We start from the raw sequence: 13351 nt of genomic DNA on the forward strand, positions 1-13351 counted from the left end.
GGAGCCCCTCCAGGGCAAATTGAGGGGCAATTCAGTGAACTGCAGGGGAAAAGAAAGGAAAGGATGGCTGCATAATAAAGGAAATTTGAAGGGCTCAGGTGCTGTTTTTCAGTGCAGCCACTGTGTCCACTAACCAGAGACAGAAGCAAAATAGTTTAGTGGGGTGGAGTCAGATGCAAAGTGGTGACTCTGGAGGAGACACTTGCCTGTGGCACTCCTATTCCAGGAGGTACAAATCTACGTCTCAGCTGGTGCCACATGAGCAATTTGAAATTTAAACTACTACTCAGAAGAGTGGCACCATGTTTCAATAAGTACGCTCTTTATCTAAACAGAAACTCTAAGATAATCTCTCCAGTGTTATTTTGTTTTCAGAGATGATCCTGCTCATCGTGTTGCTGAGTCTTGCTGCTCTGCTGCAACAGCCTGCTTCAAGAGTAAGTTTTTTACGTTGTGTAGTGTAGCAATACTGAGAGATGCTAAACAGTCTCAGGCAGTGGGACATGAAAAGTTACTAAAGTTAGCTGGATTGTTTTCAAATACAAGATTTAGTTGGGCCAACTAAACCTTCACTTTAATAAGCCAAAATGCTTTTGACTGCTTCATCCATAAACACACTGAAGTGAAAAAACAAATGCAATTAACTTGGGTTAACCTTAAAACATGATGGAAGGATGGTCCAGTTACATATCCCACTAAAAGTAATGCTAAGTTTCTCATAGTTTTCAGTAGTGGATTTATCCAGAGGAGTCCAGAGACATCTTGACGCCTCTGCATCACCCAACTGGAGGACCTGTTTATCTGCTCCATGGAGCCAGTGTGGTGTAGTGGTTAAGAGCTGTAGTCTCGTAGTCTGGGGAACCAGGTTCGCTTCCCTGCTCCTCCACCTGCAGCTGCTGGGTGACCTTGGGCCAGTCACACTTCTCTGAAGTCTCTCAGCCCCACTCACCTCACAGAGTGTTTGTTGTGGGGGAGGAAGGGAAAGGAGAATGTTAGCCGCTTTGAGACTCCTTAAAGGGAGAGAAAGGCGGGATATCAAATCCAAACCAAAAAAAAAAAAAAATGGTCAGCTACACTATCACAGAACACTTAAAATACATCCCTTCAATTTTAGTTTACAACTGATGTTTCATTTATGGCAGAAGAGCCTGACAGAAGCAAGTGAGTATGTCCATGATTCTTAGTGAAAGTATGCTAAAATTACATTGGTGTAATGAAAAATATAATCATATAAATAAATACAAGAAAAAAATACTCACTCTCTCACTTCAGGCCCATGCACAAGGGGTTGGACCAGGTGAGCGACAGGAAATTCTTGACAAGCACAATGCCCTGCGGAGAGGAGTGCAGCCACCGGCAAGCAACATGCTGAAGATGGTAAGTGTTTTAAAGGTTTACTACGCTTTCTGGCTGGCAGAAAATTGCATGCGCTAGTTTATACATATCTTTTATTATTTATTAATTTATATTCCCTAGTGGCTACTACATGATTTGCAACTATAAACCCAATCTATAATTAAAATACACAATAACATTAACATTAACATTAACATATATACGATTAAAAGCATTCATTGTCCACTACATGGACAATGAATTGTCCACTACATGGACAATGAATATGCATTTTTCTCAGAAGCTAAGTAGTAACTAAGAGCACCTAATTCAGCATTTTAACCTTGGTTTGAAGTGGGTTTACGGATCCTGGTAACTACTGTTACGTATGGTTGGCATGGATCAGGAAGAAAAAACAAAAACGTGCGCACAACCCAGGTAGTATCTGAGAGCACCTAACTCCGCATGTTTGAAAGCTGGCTGTTGCCATTAACCATGACTGACATGAGTCAGGCAGATGTAATACTAAGCCCAAGAGGGAAAAGACTGCACACTTTGATTTTGCTTCATGTATTCAAACCATGACATAGCCTGAGAATAACTATCATTAAAAAGACACACAAGTTTTTTTAAGAGAGCTGAAAGGTGAGAATGATCAGACAAATATGAGCCTCTCCATTTTTACATTTCGCATCCAGTCTCATGTTTAATACATATATTTTTCTTATAGGAATGGAGTGGTGGTGCAGAAGCAAATGCCAGAAGCTGGGCAAGTAGATGTCAATATGCACACAGCCCACCACAACAAAGAACTGCTGGCAAGTATAGCTTTCACTAAGCATTGTAGAAATAATTTAGAGATCTGAAATATAACCCACATTTAGTCACCATTCACAAACTCTTCAGCAACCCTGCTATTGTCATTCTGCAGATAATACTGAAAATACTGGAGGAATGCCACTAAAAGAGGAACAGTGGAATGCTCTGGTTCTTTCAAAAATTTGAGGTCAGAATTCCACACTCAGTTCTGACCAGCTAAGCTTTGTCTGCAGGAGTGGAGGAAGGGGTGTGTGGTGGGGGCAGACCACCCTGGGTGTGGTGTCTTCGCTGAGGGGGGTGACATTTGGCACGCCATCCGCCCGCAACTCCCAAGCCTAGCCCGAGCCGTAGGGGGAAGGCGAAGCTGCGCCGCTTTGCCATTGTCATTTCTCCCTTCCGCTTTATTTCGACAGCTCGAGGGAGACTTGGGAGTCGCAGGCAGGCTGCGCACTGAATGTCCGCCATTGGTGACTCGCTCCACCCTCGGCTGCAGGGTGCACCCGAGTGGCTATCCTGCGCCTGGGAAGGCACCCTCCGCACCCCTCAGGAGTGCGCCCACCACTGTTTGTCTGTACACACACTTTACACCACGCATGTCCAAAGTCCGTTTCGGGGGCCTAATCTCGCCCGCTGGTCAGTTTAATCCAGCCCCTGTAGCAGTTTATTTCTGGGGGGAAATCCCCAAAAAACCTCAACAACTTTGGACGGCCCTTTGGACAGCCCTCACGGCCCTTCACTTCATCAAATCTGGCCCTCTTTGAAAAAAGTTTGGACACCACTGCTTTACACCAATGATGCATACTCCCTCGTTCTCTGAGAATGGTAATGGGACTCACTTGAGTTCCAGCTGGAAAAAAGCCCTGCTTCCACCTACTCTATTATGATCTGGTTTTTTAAAGCATTATTTATGGCCACATCAAAGAAACTGACCCACCAACTCCAGGTTCTCAGAGGAGAAGTGGACTTTGTGGCTCTCTGTTGATTTATGTAACTTATTTAGTAACTGATGGCAAATGTGTTTTCATATTGTGCTGTTCTTGATTATGAGGTTTTTGATCGGCCATTTTTCCCTTATCTTGGTAAACTGCTGTACAGTGTTGCCTCTTTTGCACAAGATATTTTTCTCTATATCTTTATTTTTCTTTATATACCTGTGATCATCATTTGAGACACTTCTTCATGTGTCACACCATGAAAGGTCTAGATGGTGTGAATTCGAGATTAGGCCTTTTCTGCAGTGACTCCCCATTTTGCGGACTGCTCTATGCAGAGAGGCTCAACTGAAACCACCATTATATATCTTTAGGAGCCAGGCAAAAACTTTCCTCTATAACCTTAGCGCTATCAGTCAGTTTGGTTTATTGTGTTTAGCAAGAAGCTATTACACACTTAAAAACAATAACAGGAATGCTAATAATAACAGGAATACTGCACTGCTACTAATAATGGTTAACATTTCTACTCCCCAACCCCTACCTCTTTAACTGTAATTGGCCTTTAACTATCTATGGCCTTTTAGAAATGGGTGGAATTTTTTAATGTATTTCTTTTTCTTCTAGCTAGTGTCATGGTGGGGTGGGAGCTGTGTGGCTGCCTGATTGGTTGGCTGGTTGGAAGTCACTTTAGGTTGCCGTGGGTAAGATAAAGCAACTAACATATTTAATAAATAATAGGAATAATCTCCTTCACTTATGCTTGAATATGCTCAGTTGTTTACTCCCTTTCTTGAATTGTTGAAATACTCTGTTATGGGGGTGAAGAGAGAGAGAGAGAGTGCACTATACCTTTTGCTTTGCAACTATTGTTGTACATACAAATGTATACAGATTTACTTAAGCAAACAGATCTGCCGGGGGGGGGGGACAAATCCTGCTTGGAATAAGCAAGTTTTACCGGTTGTAGCATGTTTCTCCAAAGCATTGAAGAGCTCCCCTTGTTTATAGAATTCCCCGAATCACTAATCATGACTTTTGTTAATGTTAACCGTCTCCACTTCTAGATGGATTCCAATGTGGTGAAAATTTGCTCATGTCAAGTGGCCCTATGCCATGGTCTAAAGTAATTCAAGAGTGGTACAACGAAGTGAAAGATTTCCAGTACGGTGTTGGAGCGGTCCCTGCAGGAGCCAAAGTTGGCCATTATACCCAGGTAACTCAAACACTGTTTTGTATCTTTGTCAAGTGCATGGTTCAGCTAGTCAATCCATGTCTGACAGCCCACTTGCATCTTGGCTTGCTGCTGCCTGTAGTGGGGTACGAGAGCTGGAAAAAAGAAATCCATATTTAGACAAATCTAAAATGTCTGGGATACAAATTTTCATGGCCCTCTGGCAGCTATAGTGGCTCCTAGGAGGCTTAATTTGGTCAGAATCAACTATAGACTTCAGAATTAACACTAAATGCATTAGTTCTGGTAAATGAGCCACCATAGTTGCTGGTGGGCTGTGAAAATTTGTGTCCTGGGCTTTTTAGACTCATCTGCAGTAGTGCTATTTTTCTGGAAAGAGAGGGGCTAGAACTCACCATGAACACCTCCCTTAGCATAGCACCTGAGAGGCGCCCTGTACAGTCTACCCATGTACTATCTGAAGCCAAAGGGTGTGTTGGTTGCCAGATGTGAAATACATTGGCATTATTTTCAGCTCTCCCACCACACTACTGGGACTGTGCAAAAGAAAAGATAAAGAAACCAAGGAAGGTGCTTGTGCCCCCAACAGGGGACACATCACATGGCAGGTAGACTGCTTTTGGTTTGGTGGGTCACTTTGGGCAGGGTCGGCCTCTCGCACATATTCCTATTCATAGTTTTCACACAGGAAGTTCAGATACTGGATCATCGTTCTCTCTCCTACACTTTTGCTTCTGTGGGTTCTTCAGGCACCCATGAGGCCATTCCTATTCACAGCTGTATATAGAATCATAGACTGACAGAACTGTAGAGTGGGAAGGGACCGTGGGGATCATCTAGTCCAGGCATGTCGTGACCCACCAGTAGATCACTGGATGTTTGTGTTAGATCACTGGTAGATCACTGCTCCCCCCAGAAGCTCAACAACTTTGGCTCTTCTAGAAAAAGCTCAACAACTTTGACTTGAACCCCCAAAACGGGGGTAGATCACTGCCAGTTTTTAACTCTGTGAGTTGATCGCAGTCTCTTGTGAGTTGGCCCCTAGTCTAATCCCTTGCAATGCAGGGAATCTTTTGCCCAAGGTGAGGCTTGAATCCACGACCCTGAGATTAAGGCTCTCATGATCTACCAAATGAGCTATTTCTGAGCAGCTACTGCCAGAGGAAAAAAATGATTGAAATTGTTATCTGGAAATTGTTTATTTCTTTAGTATCGTACTCCTTTTCAAGGTGCTCCTAATTATACACAACACAAAGTGGTGATTGATTTATTTTTGTGGGGGGAGTTTAAATGGTATTGTCAGATGAATGTTTTCCTGGCTCAAAACAGTTAGATTCTAACTGTTTTTCTTGTGTGGATGTTTTTATATCTACAGGTGGTTTGGTACAGGTCTTACAAAGTCGGTTGCTCTATGAACCAGTGCCCTCAAAATTCCCTAAAATACTACTACGTTTGCCAGTACTGCCCTGCGTATGTATCATTCAGTCAGTCCGTCATTAAACCTCTTAGTCATTTCTTACCCAAGGTCTCTAAGGGACTTACAACACATTTAAAACATAAATAAAAAGGCATTATACTATAAAAACAGAATGAAACAACTTCATTAAGAACCACAGGGTGCATGGGCAACACACTAGTAATGTATTAACTCTGCATGTCAATGGTTGCCAACCAACTAGAAAACAAAAACAGCCAGGTCGTTCCTATTAGCTTTGAGCCATTTGCCAGGAAATCAGGAAACAACAGTGGATTTTTTTTAAAGGGCTGAGTCAAAACACCTCAGAAAAGAATTTTCTGGCAATCTGTGGAAAACTTTATTTATTTATTGGGTCCTCTGAACAGCTGGAGATTTTCACTCCTCCTCTGGTGAATATTCAGTGACAGGCCCTCCCTAATTTCACCACCCATTACGGTTTGGGGCACTGGTGAATCCAGTTTAACCTTACCTTCATATTGCTGCTGAAGGAAGCAAAGGGCCGTCTCCCACTCCTTGCAGCTCTCCTCTCTTAGTGCCCATGGCTTCTGTCATCCACCAATACGCACCTGCAGCATCTTCAACATTAAGTGAGCCACAGCGCCTCAGAAAATAATGTTCTCATTTAGTCTAATTTTTTAAGCTTGTTGTAAACCAGGTGTGGGAACCACCAACCCAGAGACCTAATTAGCTTTGCTCCCAGCCATTCAAGCCCCACCAGGTGCTGGATTTTGTCATTTGAAGAGTTAGTTGGCCAGTCTACATTTTCCTGGACTTGAATAGAACAACTCATAGTAATAGGCCTAATTGAACATATATTTGGGAGGCAAAGAAGATACTGCATCTCCTCCTCTCGCCCCCACCCCACCCCACTCCTGCAGCTGCACTGCAGGCACAGAAGTGTTCACTCCTGCTCAGTTTGACCACCTGGCTGTGTTCCCCTGCTGGGAAGAGGAGTGCGGCCAAAGTTCCTTCTTCCCACACAATGTCCCTTCTCCTGACAGCCCAAACACTCTGGGAGGGTGATCCTATCAGTGCTGTCTCCACCCAACTCATCCAAAGCCCAGGTCTACCTGAATTATCCTTAATTCAATTCAGGCTGAAGGCTTTAGCTGAAACCAGTTCACAGCCCTACTCCTCCTCACATTGCGCAATATTTGTGCTATAAGTTCATTGATTAAATAAATGGAATAGAACTTTTCTAATTAAGAAAATCATTTACTGAGATTATACGATCATTCTAGTCAAATATATCCTTGTTTACTCTTTCACTTTCATCATTCCAGAGGGAACATAGTAGGATCACTTCAAACCCCATATAAGTCTGGGTCACCTTGTGGGGACTGCCCTGGCTCATGCGACAATGGATTATGCAGTGAGTAGAAATAACTTCAAATATTATCATAATGCCTTTTTGTACTTTAGAAAGGGCACTTAATAAGAATGGGTCCCAGTAAATTTGATGGAAGCTTATTCCTGAGTAGATGTGCACAAAATTGCAGACCCCATAACCTTCCTTATTCTGTAGGTGGTTGCAGGATGTCTGTGTAAATGTTCTCATGACCTGCACATCCACCCTTACAAACATGCCCAATTTATTCTGGGTTACAGCCAGGATTACTAAACTAATTACTAATTCAGTTCCTACATTCATTAAAACAACTGCTAAATAATGTTTTAAGTGGGGGGCGTTTTCTTGTAAATCACCTCCACTATAGCAACTAAGAATGAAAGCATCTCTTGAGTTTGAATCCCAGGGGCATTTTGCTTTTGTTAACTCTGATGTGTTCTTTCCTTTTTCATTTTCAGCCAATCCTTGCAAGCATGATAATAAGTACAGCAACTGTGACGAGGCAATGCAATCGCAAGGGTGCAAGGGCAGCTTTTCGAATGAGTGTGCTGCTTCTTGCTATTGTCCCACTGAAATAAAATAGGGGGTCCCCCTGCGTGATCTTCGTTGAGCTCTGCATTCTCATTTAATTTTCATCCTCTAGCATCTTCTGACAAATCCCATCCAAATGAAATTTGTTGATTTGTTTTTGAATCGGAAAACTCATAAAAAGTCTTGCATGCATGGATGTTTTCATTCTTTCTTTTTGCCTAATGGGGAGGAATGGAAGTTGGGGGTAGGAAAAATAACAGACACAGAGATGCAAAAGATCCCAAGAAGGACACAATGTATGGCTGATTAAATGTGAATGGAAGGCGGACAAACGAAATGAAATCAACACAGCATAAGCAGCTGCTACACCTGGGCCCACCCTGACATAACACAGGTGAAAATTCTCAAGCCAGGAAGAGAATAAAATTGATGAGTTAATTGAGTTTAGAATGTGAGACTGCACATGATCAGAGCATTTTGTTGCAGTTTATCAAGGTCTGCGAAGTGGCTTGTGTACCAAGAGTGGAACGTAGCAACCAAAGTACAGAGGATGAGGAAATGTTTGCTTTCTTGGCTTTGACATGAGTTTCTTCACATCACATTATTTATGTATTTATACACACACACACAGACCCACATTTGTATTGAACTTTTCCCCGGCAACGGGCAAAAAAAGTCTCTCTGGTGTGATGCCGTAGCCCAGTGAAGCAGTACAAAAACAAGAGTTGGCATTAGTTTTATTTGGTTCCTTTGTGGGAGCATAACACTGGTAACCCATTTTCATCAGTGAGATATTGGAGGGCCAGCTACTCTAAACAGGAAAGATCCCTAAGCAGGTATATTTAGAGTTGTTGGAGAGAGAAGGGCCCAGAAACAAGAGGGGGGCCCTGACTCTTGTGGGACCAGGCGTCGGGCTCCCCAACCCATATAAATAAGAGACAAATAAGACTGGTTTTGGGGTCAAAACAGGCCACAGTTTTATTGAATACAGATGAAAGAGGTTTAGCTTGGGCATGGGGCAATCTAAATACTTCCGGCCCACCCGCTGGAAGTGACGCGTGGTAAATCCAGGCAGGGGTTCCTAAGACTTGCATCAAATAGGGTGACCACTGTCTGGGGAAGTGCCTTCAGCCCTGGCTTCACTGACTTGAAAGATAATCCAAGCATCTATAAATTTAGAAAGCCAAAACATGAAGGTGATATTTCATCAGATGGCAGCAGGTGCTGAACACCCTTAGCAACAACGGCATGTCTGTATCCAAGTCCCACTAGGGACTCAAGAAGGTAAGGGGCTCCCAGGTCAGCAGAATAAATCAAACAAACTTATTGTACCTGCTGCTAGCCTGACACTGGCCAGAGGAGGACAATCTAACTGTATACTGGAGTTATAGATAGGTAGCCGTGTTGGTCTGCCATAGTCAAAACAAAATAAAAAAATTCCTTCCAGTAGCACCTTAAAGACCAACTAAGTTAGTTCTAGGTATGAGCTTTCGTGTGCATGCACACTTCTTCAGATACTTATCTGAAGAAGTGTGCATGCACACGAAAGCTCATACCTAGAACTAACTTAGTTGGTCTTTAAGGTGCTACTGGAAGGAATTTTTTTATTTTGTATACTGGAGTGTGTTTGTTTAAGCACTTTCCTCTGTGTCCATACTATTTCATTCACTGTCCAAGTGTGCTGCCTTTCTTCCTATATACATAAAAATGTAAGGTTGTCATCACACAGCCCCCATTGGATGACTTGTAGCGCATGTAACCATGTACAGTATGTATGCATCCCTGTAAAGTGTAGGTGTATAACAACTGACTGGTAGGGGAATTCCTGTAGCTCCAATAAAACAACTGAGAGATGTATGGAGGGAGCTACTGGTATAAGCCTTCTTCCCTGAGAGTATGAAGCATGCAAAGTACTAGGGCACACAATAACCCTCAAGAACAAATGGGCAAGGAGGGAACTTAAGAGGCTATGGGAAAGTCACACAGCATCTACCTTCCATCATAATTTATGGAACTTCTTAGCCTGTCAAAGGCTATAAAATGTTGACAAGAGCCCCAAACATTAACAGTAACCTGCCCCAAAGAGAAAATGGGTGGGTATGATAAAATTACCCCCCTTCACCACAGAAAAACCACCCTGCATTCCTGGAATGGAGCAGGGAGGACTGAAAACTGCCCCCTGATGGGCTGCACAATAGGGGGAGGAGAAGGGGAATGTAGGGAACCCAGGAGAAACCCCCACAGAGCCTGCAACCACTGAACCCTGCTGCCTCAAAGGGGGCTGTCAACAGCACATTGTTGTGGGGGAAGCTGGCCAGGATGCCCACCCAGCTCCCAGAGGCCATACACCATGGTGATCTTGATGAGGCCACCACACCTGCCACTCACCCCAGCTTCTGCAGCTGCCAACCCATCTCCATGGATTATGATAACCCTTGGAGCAGGAGCCATGAGGAAACCACAGTTGCTGGGCACACTTTAATGCCCCAAACACATCTGACTTCCACCTAGGCCCAACCTACTAAGTAAATTCTTATGATCCTGAATCATTAAGGTTTCAGTGGTGTTTTTCCACCAGATTTGTCCCTGGTTTTGTTTTGTTTTGAAATAATCTGAAGGCTATATATATATATTTTTGTTTGCAAATATAGGGGGTTTACTTGGGGATTGCTGTTTCATTTCTAATTTCCTGATATGTTTTTGATGCCTTTTCATTTATTAGCTAATTCAAGCAGCCCATATTGTTTCCATAATGACAAAGTAACCAACAATGTTTCATAATCTCTTTAATATAATTAATTGCAATCAGTGGAGGCAGTCCTAGACAAAGTTTCCTCTTATATTATGAGGCGGGAGGAAGTATAACATTTTGCCTGAGAAGAGACCAGTGTTTTTAATGTCCCAAACATAGGTTGCTTTTAACAAAATCTTTTAGTCATAGCAACCTGAGCATATATTGTAGGCTGAACCATTCACAAGATTGGAACGCAAATAGATACCTGCTATAAAATGAATTTTAAACATTATTTCACAGTGGTGAAAATGATTATATAGCGTATCCACCCTAAAAGAGGGCACATGTTGCGGTGAGACCTGGAGGCTGACCTCCTGGTTGTAGGTGGGTATATTGGACAGCCACAACACCCTATTGGTAGGTCCCTCGTTGCTGGGTTTAATCTGGCCAATGGGGTGCAGTCTAAATGGACCGAGGGACCTATATATACCTATGCACATGACCCAGAGATTCCTCTTTCGGCTCGTGCATCAGAACACCCACCCACCTCTCCCTACTTTTAGGCCATTTTGCGATTGACCTTGCTATGCTGTCGTGTGTCGTCTGTCGTTGGGACAGGGGCACGGCAGGAATTTTCCCCACTTGGCTGATTGGCTGTTGCCATTTGGGTTGCGCCTGCCGGGTAGCAAATTGTCACAACTTGTAAGGTTATGGATAGGCACTGGTTCAGGTGATAGGGATGGGAGAACGGTCTCACCAGCCCTATGTGAAGGGTATTCCGGTAAAGGAATCCAGGGACTCAACCCGAAAAGGGGTTGTTCCCATGCCTGAGTCCAGGGGAGCATCTGGGGAGTGGACAGAGTCTGCTCCTGGGCTTTTCACCTACCTCAGGTGTTTACCCTTGGCTGACCTATGATAGAGCTCTGGGTCAGTGCTACGGTACCTGCAAGGGTGCAGGGAGCTAGTCGAACCAGAGCCCATGCAACCACTCACCTTTCTGTAATCAATAAAGTTGTGGCCTAAATTCTGCCAAAAACCAAAACTAAAATTTGAGTCAATTGTGTGTTTATTTAGGGGGGAGGTCTCTGGGTCTGAACACACAAAAAGCCACCTTCACTGGTCCTCAGTTGTAAGAACACTTAGAAGTGTTCTTTTTTAGAAATATATTTATGGAGACGACTAATATTTTTCATAGCCAGAATTAACACAATGGGACCACTCAGACTCAGTTTGCAATAGGCCAGTTCATGGACAATGGGTTTGTGGACTTAACCATCTAAGAATTTAATATGCATATAAGGCCATGATTGTACTTTAATTGAGCAATAAATGCTCATTCTACACCCTGGCCGCTGATTTTTAAGTGGGAAGGATTGCTCTTCTTTTCAAAGAGAAGTGGATGAAAGAAAGCCTACCAATGCAGAAATGAGACCACCCTCCAGACCCCTGACTCCATAGGACAAGCATAGTATTGGAGCCCAGCCCAATCTTCTCACTATTTCCCAAACCAACCCATATTGTGTTGTTGTTGTTTAGTCGTTTAGTTGTGTCCGACTCTTCATGACCCCATGGACCAGAGCACGCCAGGCATTTCTGTCTTCCACTGTCTCCCGCAGTTTGGTCAGACTCATGTTTGTAGCTTCGAGAACACTGTCCAACCATCTCGTCCTCTGTCGTCCCCTTCTCCTTGTGCCCTCCATCTTTCCCAACATCAGGGTCATTTCCAGGGAGTCTTCTCTTCTCATGAGGTGGCCAAAATATTGGAGCATATTGTGTTAGAAAACCAAAACAAGAGACAAAACTTCAGTCTAGTAAGTGAGGTATAAATGACATATTATTGGCCCTGTGCCAACAACTTATCAAGAAGTGTTCAAGATATAGCTTGTTCTAGCCGTATGTTTGATTTTGAGCATTACAGCTTGTAGAAATCAAGAAATTACTTACAATATTACTTACTGTTTTTTGCTTCCCCATTGTCATGTTCTACCTAAATAGGTTACAGAAGTGCATGAAGGGCTGGATTATGACCTACAGAAGCCCTAAGCAACCCTGTATGTGATTTTTTAAAAAGCAATACGAAACCATAAAATAAAATAATATTTTTTCGAATGACATGAAACTTACATGTGTGCTGAAATTAAAATCACTTTTCTGTCTAGATTTTCTGATTTCTGATTCTGATTCTGAATTCATCGAAGCTGACTTGATGAAGCATGTCTGCAATGGCGGAGGAAGGGGGTGCGGTGGGGGCAGACCACCACTTGGGGACAGGGTGACAAAATGCCGGGCGGCACTCAACGCAGGGCCTGCAGTGCACCCGAGCCACACCTGTTTCCTGGGAGAGACACGGTGGCTTAGGCGCACACAGGCTCCATGCTGCCTAAATGGTCCTCCCGCTGCCTCCCTCCCCCCAGCTGTAGGACGACTGAGTGGGAGGAGCAGTGGACTCGTAATCTGGTGAACCGGGTTTGCTTCCCCGCTCCTCCACATGCAGCTGCTGGGTGACCTTGGACTAGTCACACTTCTCTGAAGTCTCTCAGCCTCACTCACCTCACAGAGTGTTTTTTTGTGGGGGAAGAAGGGAAAGGAGATTGTGAGCCACTTTGAGACTCCCTAAGGTAGTGGTAAAGTGGGATACCAAATCCAAACTCTTCTCCTTGGAGGCCCCGCGGAGCGTGCTGCCCCTGCTCACCCATGGGCAGCTGGCACCGCCCACTGCCCCAAGAACCCGATCCACTTGCTCCGCCGCTGCATGTCTGCTTCCCTACACAGCACAGAAAGGGAATCAAGTCCGTCCTGAGAGTTTTTTATTCTGTTTAGCTGAGAAAAAGGGCAGGGCACTTGTTAGAAAAATACATTGTACACCCTCCGCACACTTGGAAATACACACTGTGTTCCATCATTCCATATTGCATCATTGTGAGAATATATTGTTCATCAGATAAGTGCATATAGTTTAGAAAAGAAAATCTACCTGGTG

The 13351-nt window shown here is 43.7% G+C and overlaps 1 protein-coding gene and 1 long non-coding RNA gene across 3 annotated transcripts; both read left to right on the forward strand.

Annotated features, from left to right (window-relative positions):
- Positions 1-297: 297 nt before the first annotated feature.
- Positions 298-2158, forward strand: LOC307212684. The gene is made up of 3 exons (XR_013837096.1): positions 298-437; positions 1273-1377; positions 2066-2158. It is a non-coding gene; the product is annotated as an uncharacterized lncRNA (long non-coding RNA).
- Positions 2159-2736: 578 nt separating this feature from the next.
- Positions 2737-7880, forward strand: LOC307212642 (serotriflin-like). 2 transcript variants are annotated; one of them, XM_079970194.1, is made up of 5 exons: positions 2737-2976; positions 4154-4302; positions 5657-5751; positions 7042-7130; positions 7565-7880. In XM_079970194.1, the coding sequence occupies exons 1-5, from the start codon at positions 2946-2948 to the stop codon at positions 7687-7689; spliced, it is 489 nt and encodes a 162-aa protein (XP_079826320.1). In that variant the 5' UTR covers positions 2737-2945; the 3' UTR covers positions 7690-7880. The 2 variants fall into 2 exon arrangements, with proteins under 2 accessions (XP_079826320.1, XP_079826321.1); XM_079970195.1 differs by lacking the exon at positions 2737-2976 and adding an exon at positions 2988-3097.
- Positions 7881-13351: the final 5471 nt, after the last annotated feature.

Source organism: Podarcis cretensis (genome assembly GCF_951804945.1).
Source record: "Podarcis cretensis genome assembly, chromosome: 3".
Taxonomy (NCBI): domain Eukaryota; kingdom Metazoa; phylum Chordata; class Lepidosauria; order Squamata; family Lacertidae; genus Podarcis; species Podarcis cretensis.

Excerpts from the sequence above, each read along its gene's own strand:
- LOC307212642 (XM_079970194.1), top strand. The coding sequence starts at position 2,946 with ATGATGCATACTCCCTCGTTCTCTGAGAATG. Across the intron at positions 2,977-4,153 it reads TCCCTCGTTCTCTGAGAATG|ATGGATTCCAATGTGGTGAA; the intron begins GTAATGGGACTC and ends CTCCACTTCTAG. Across the intron at positions 7,131-7,564 it reads ATGCGACAATGGATTATGCA|CCAATCCTTGCAAGCATGAT; the intron begins GTGAGTAGAAAT and ends TTTCATTTTCAG.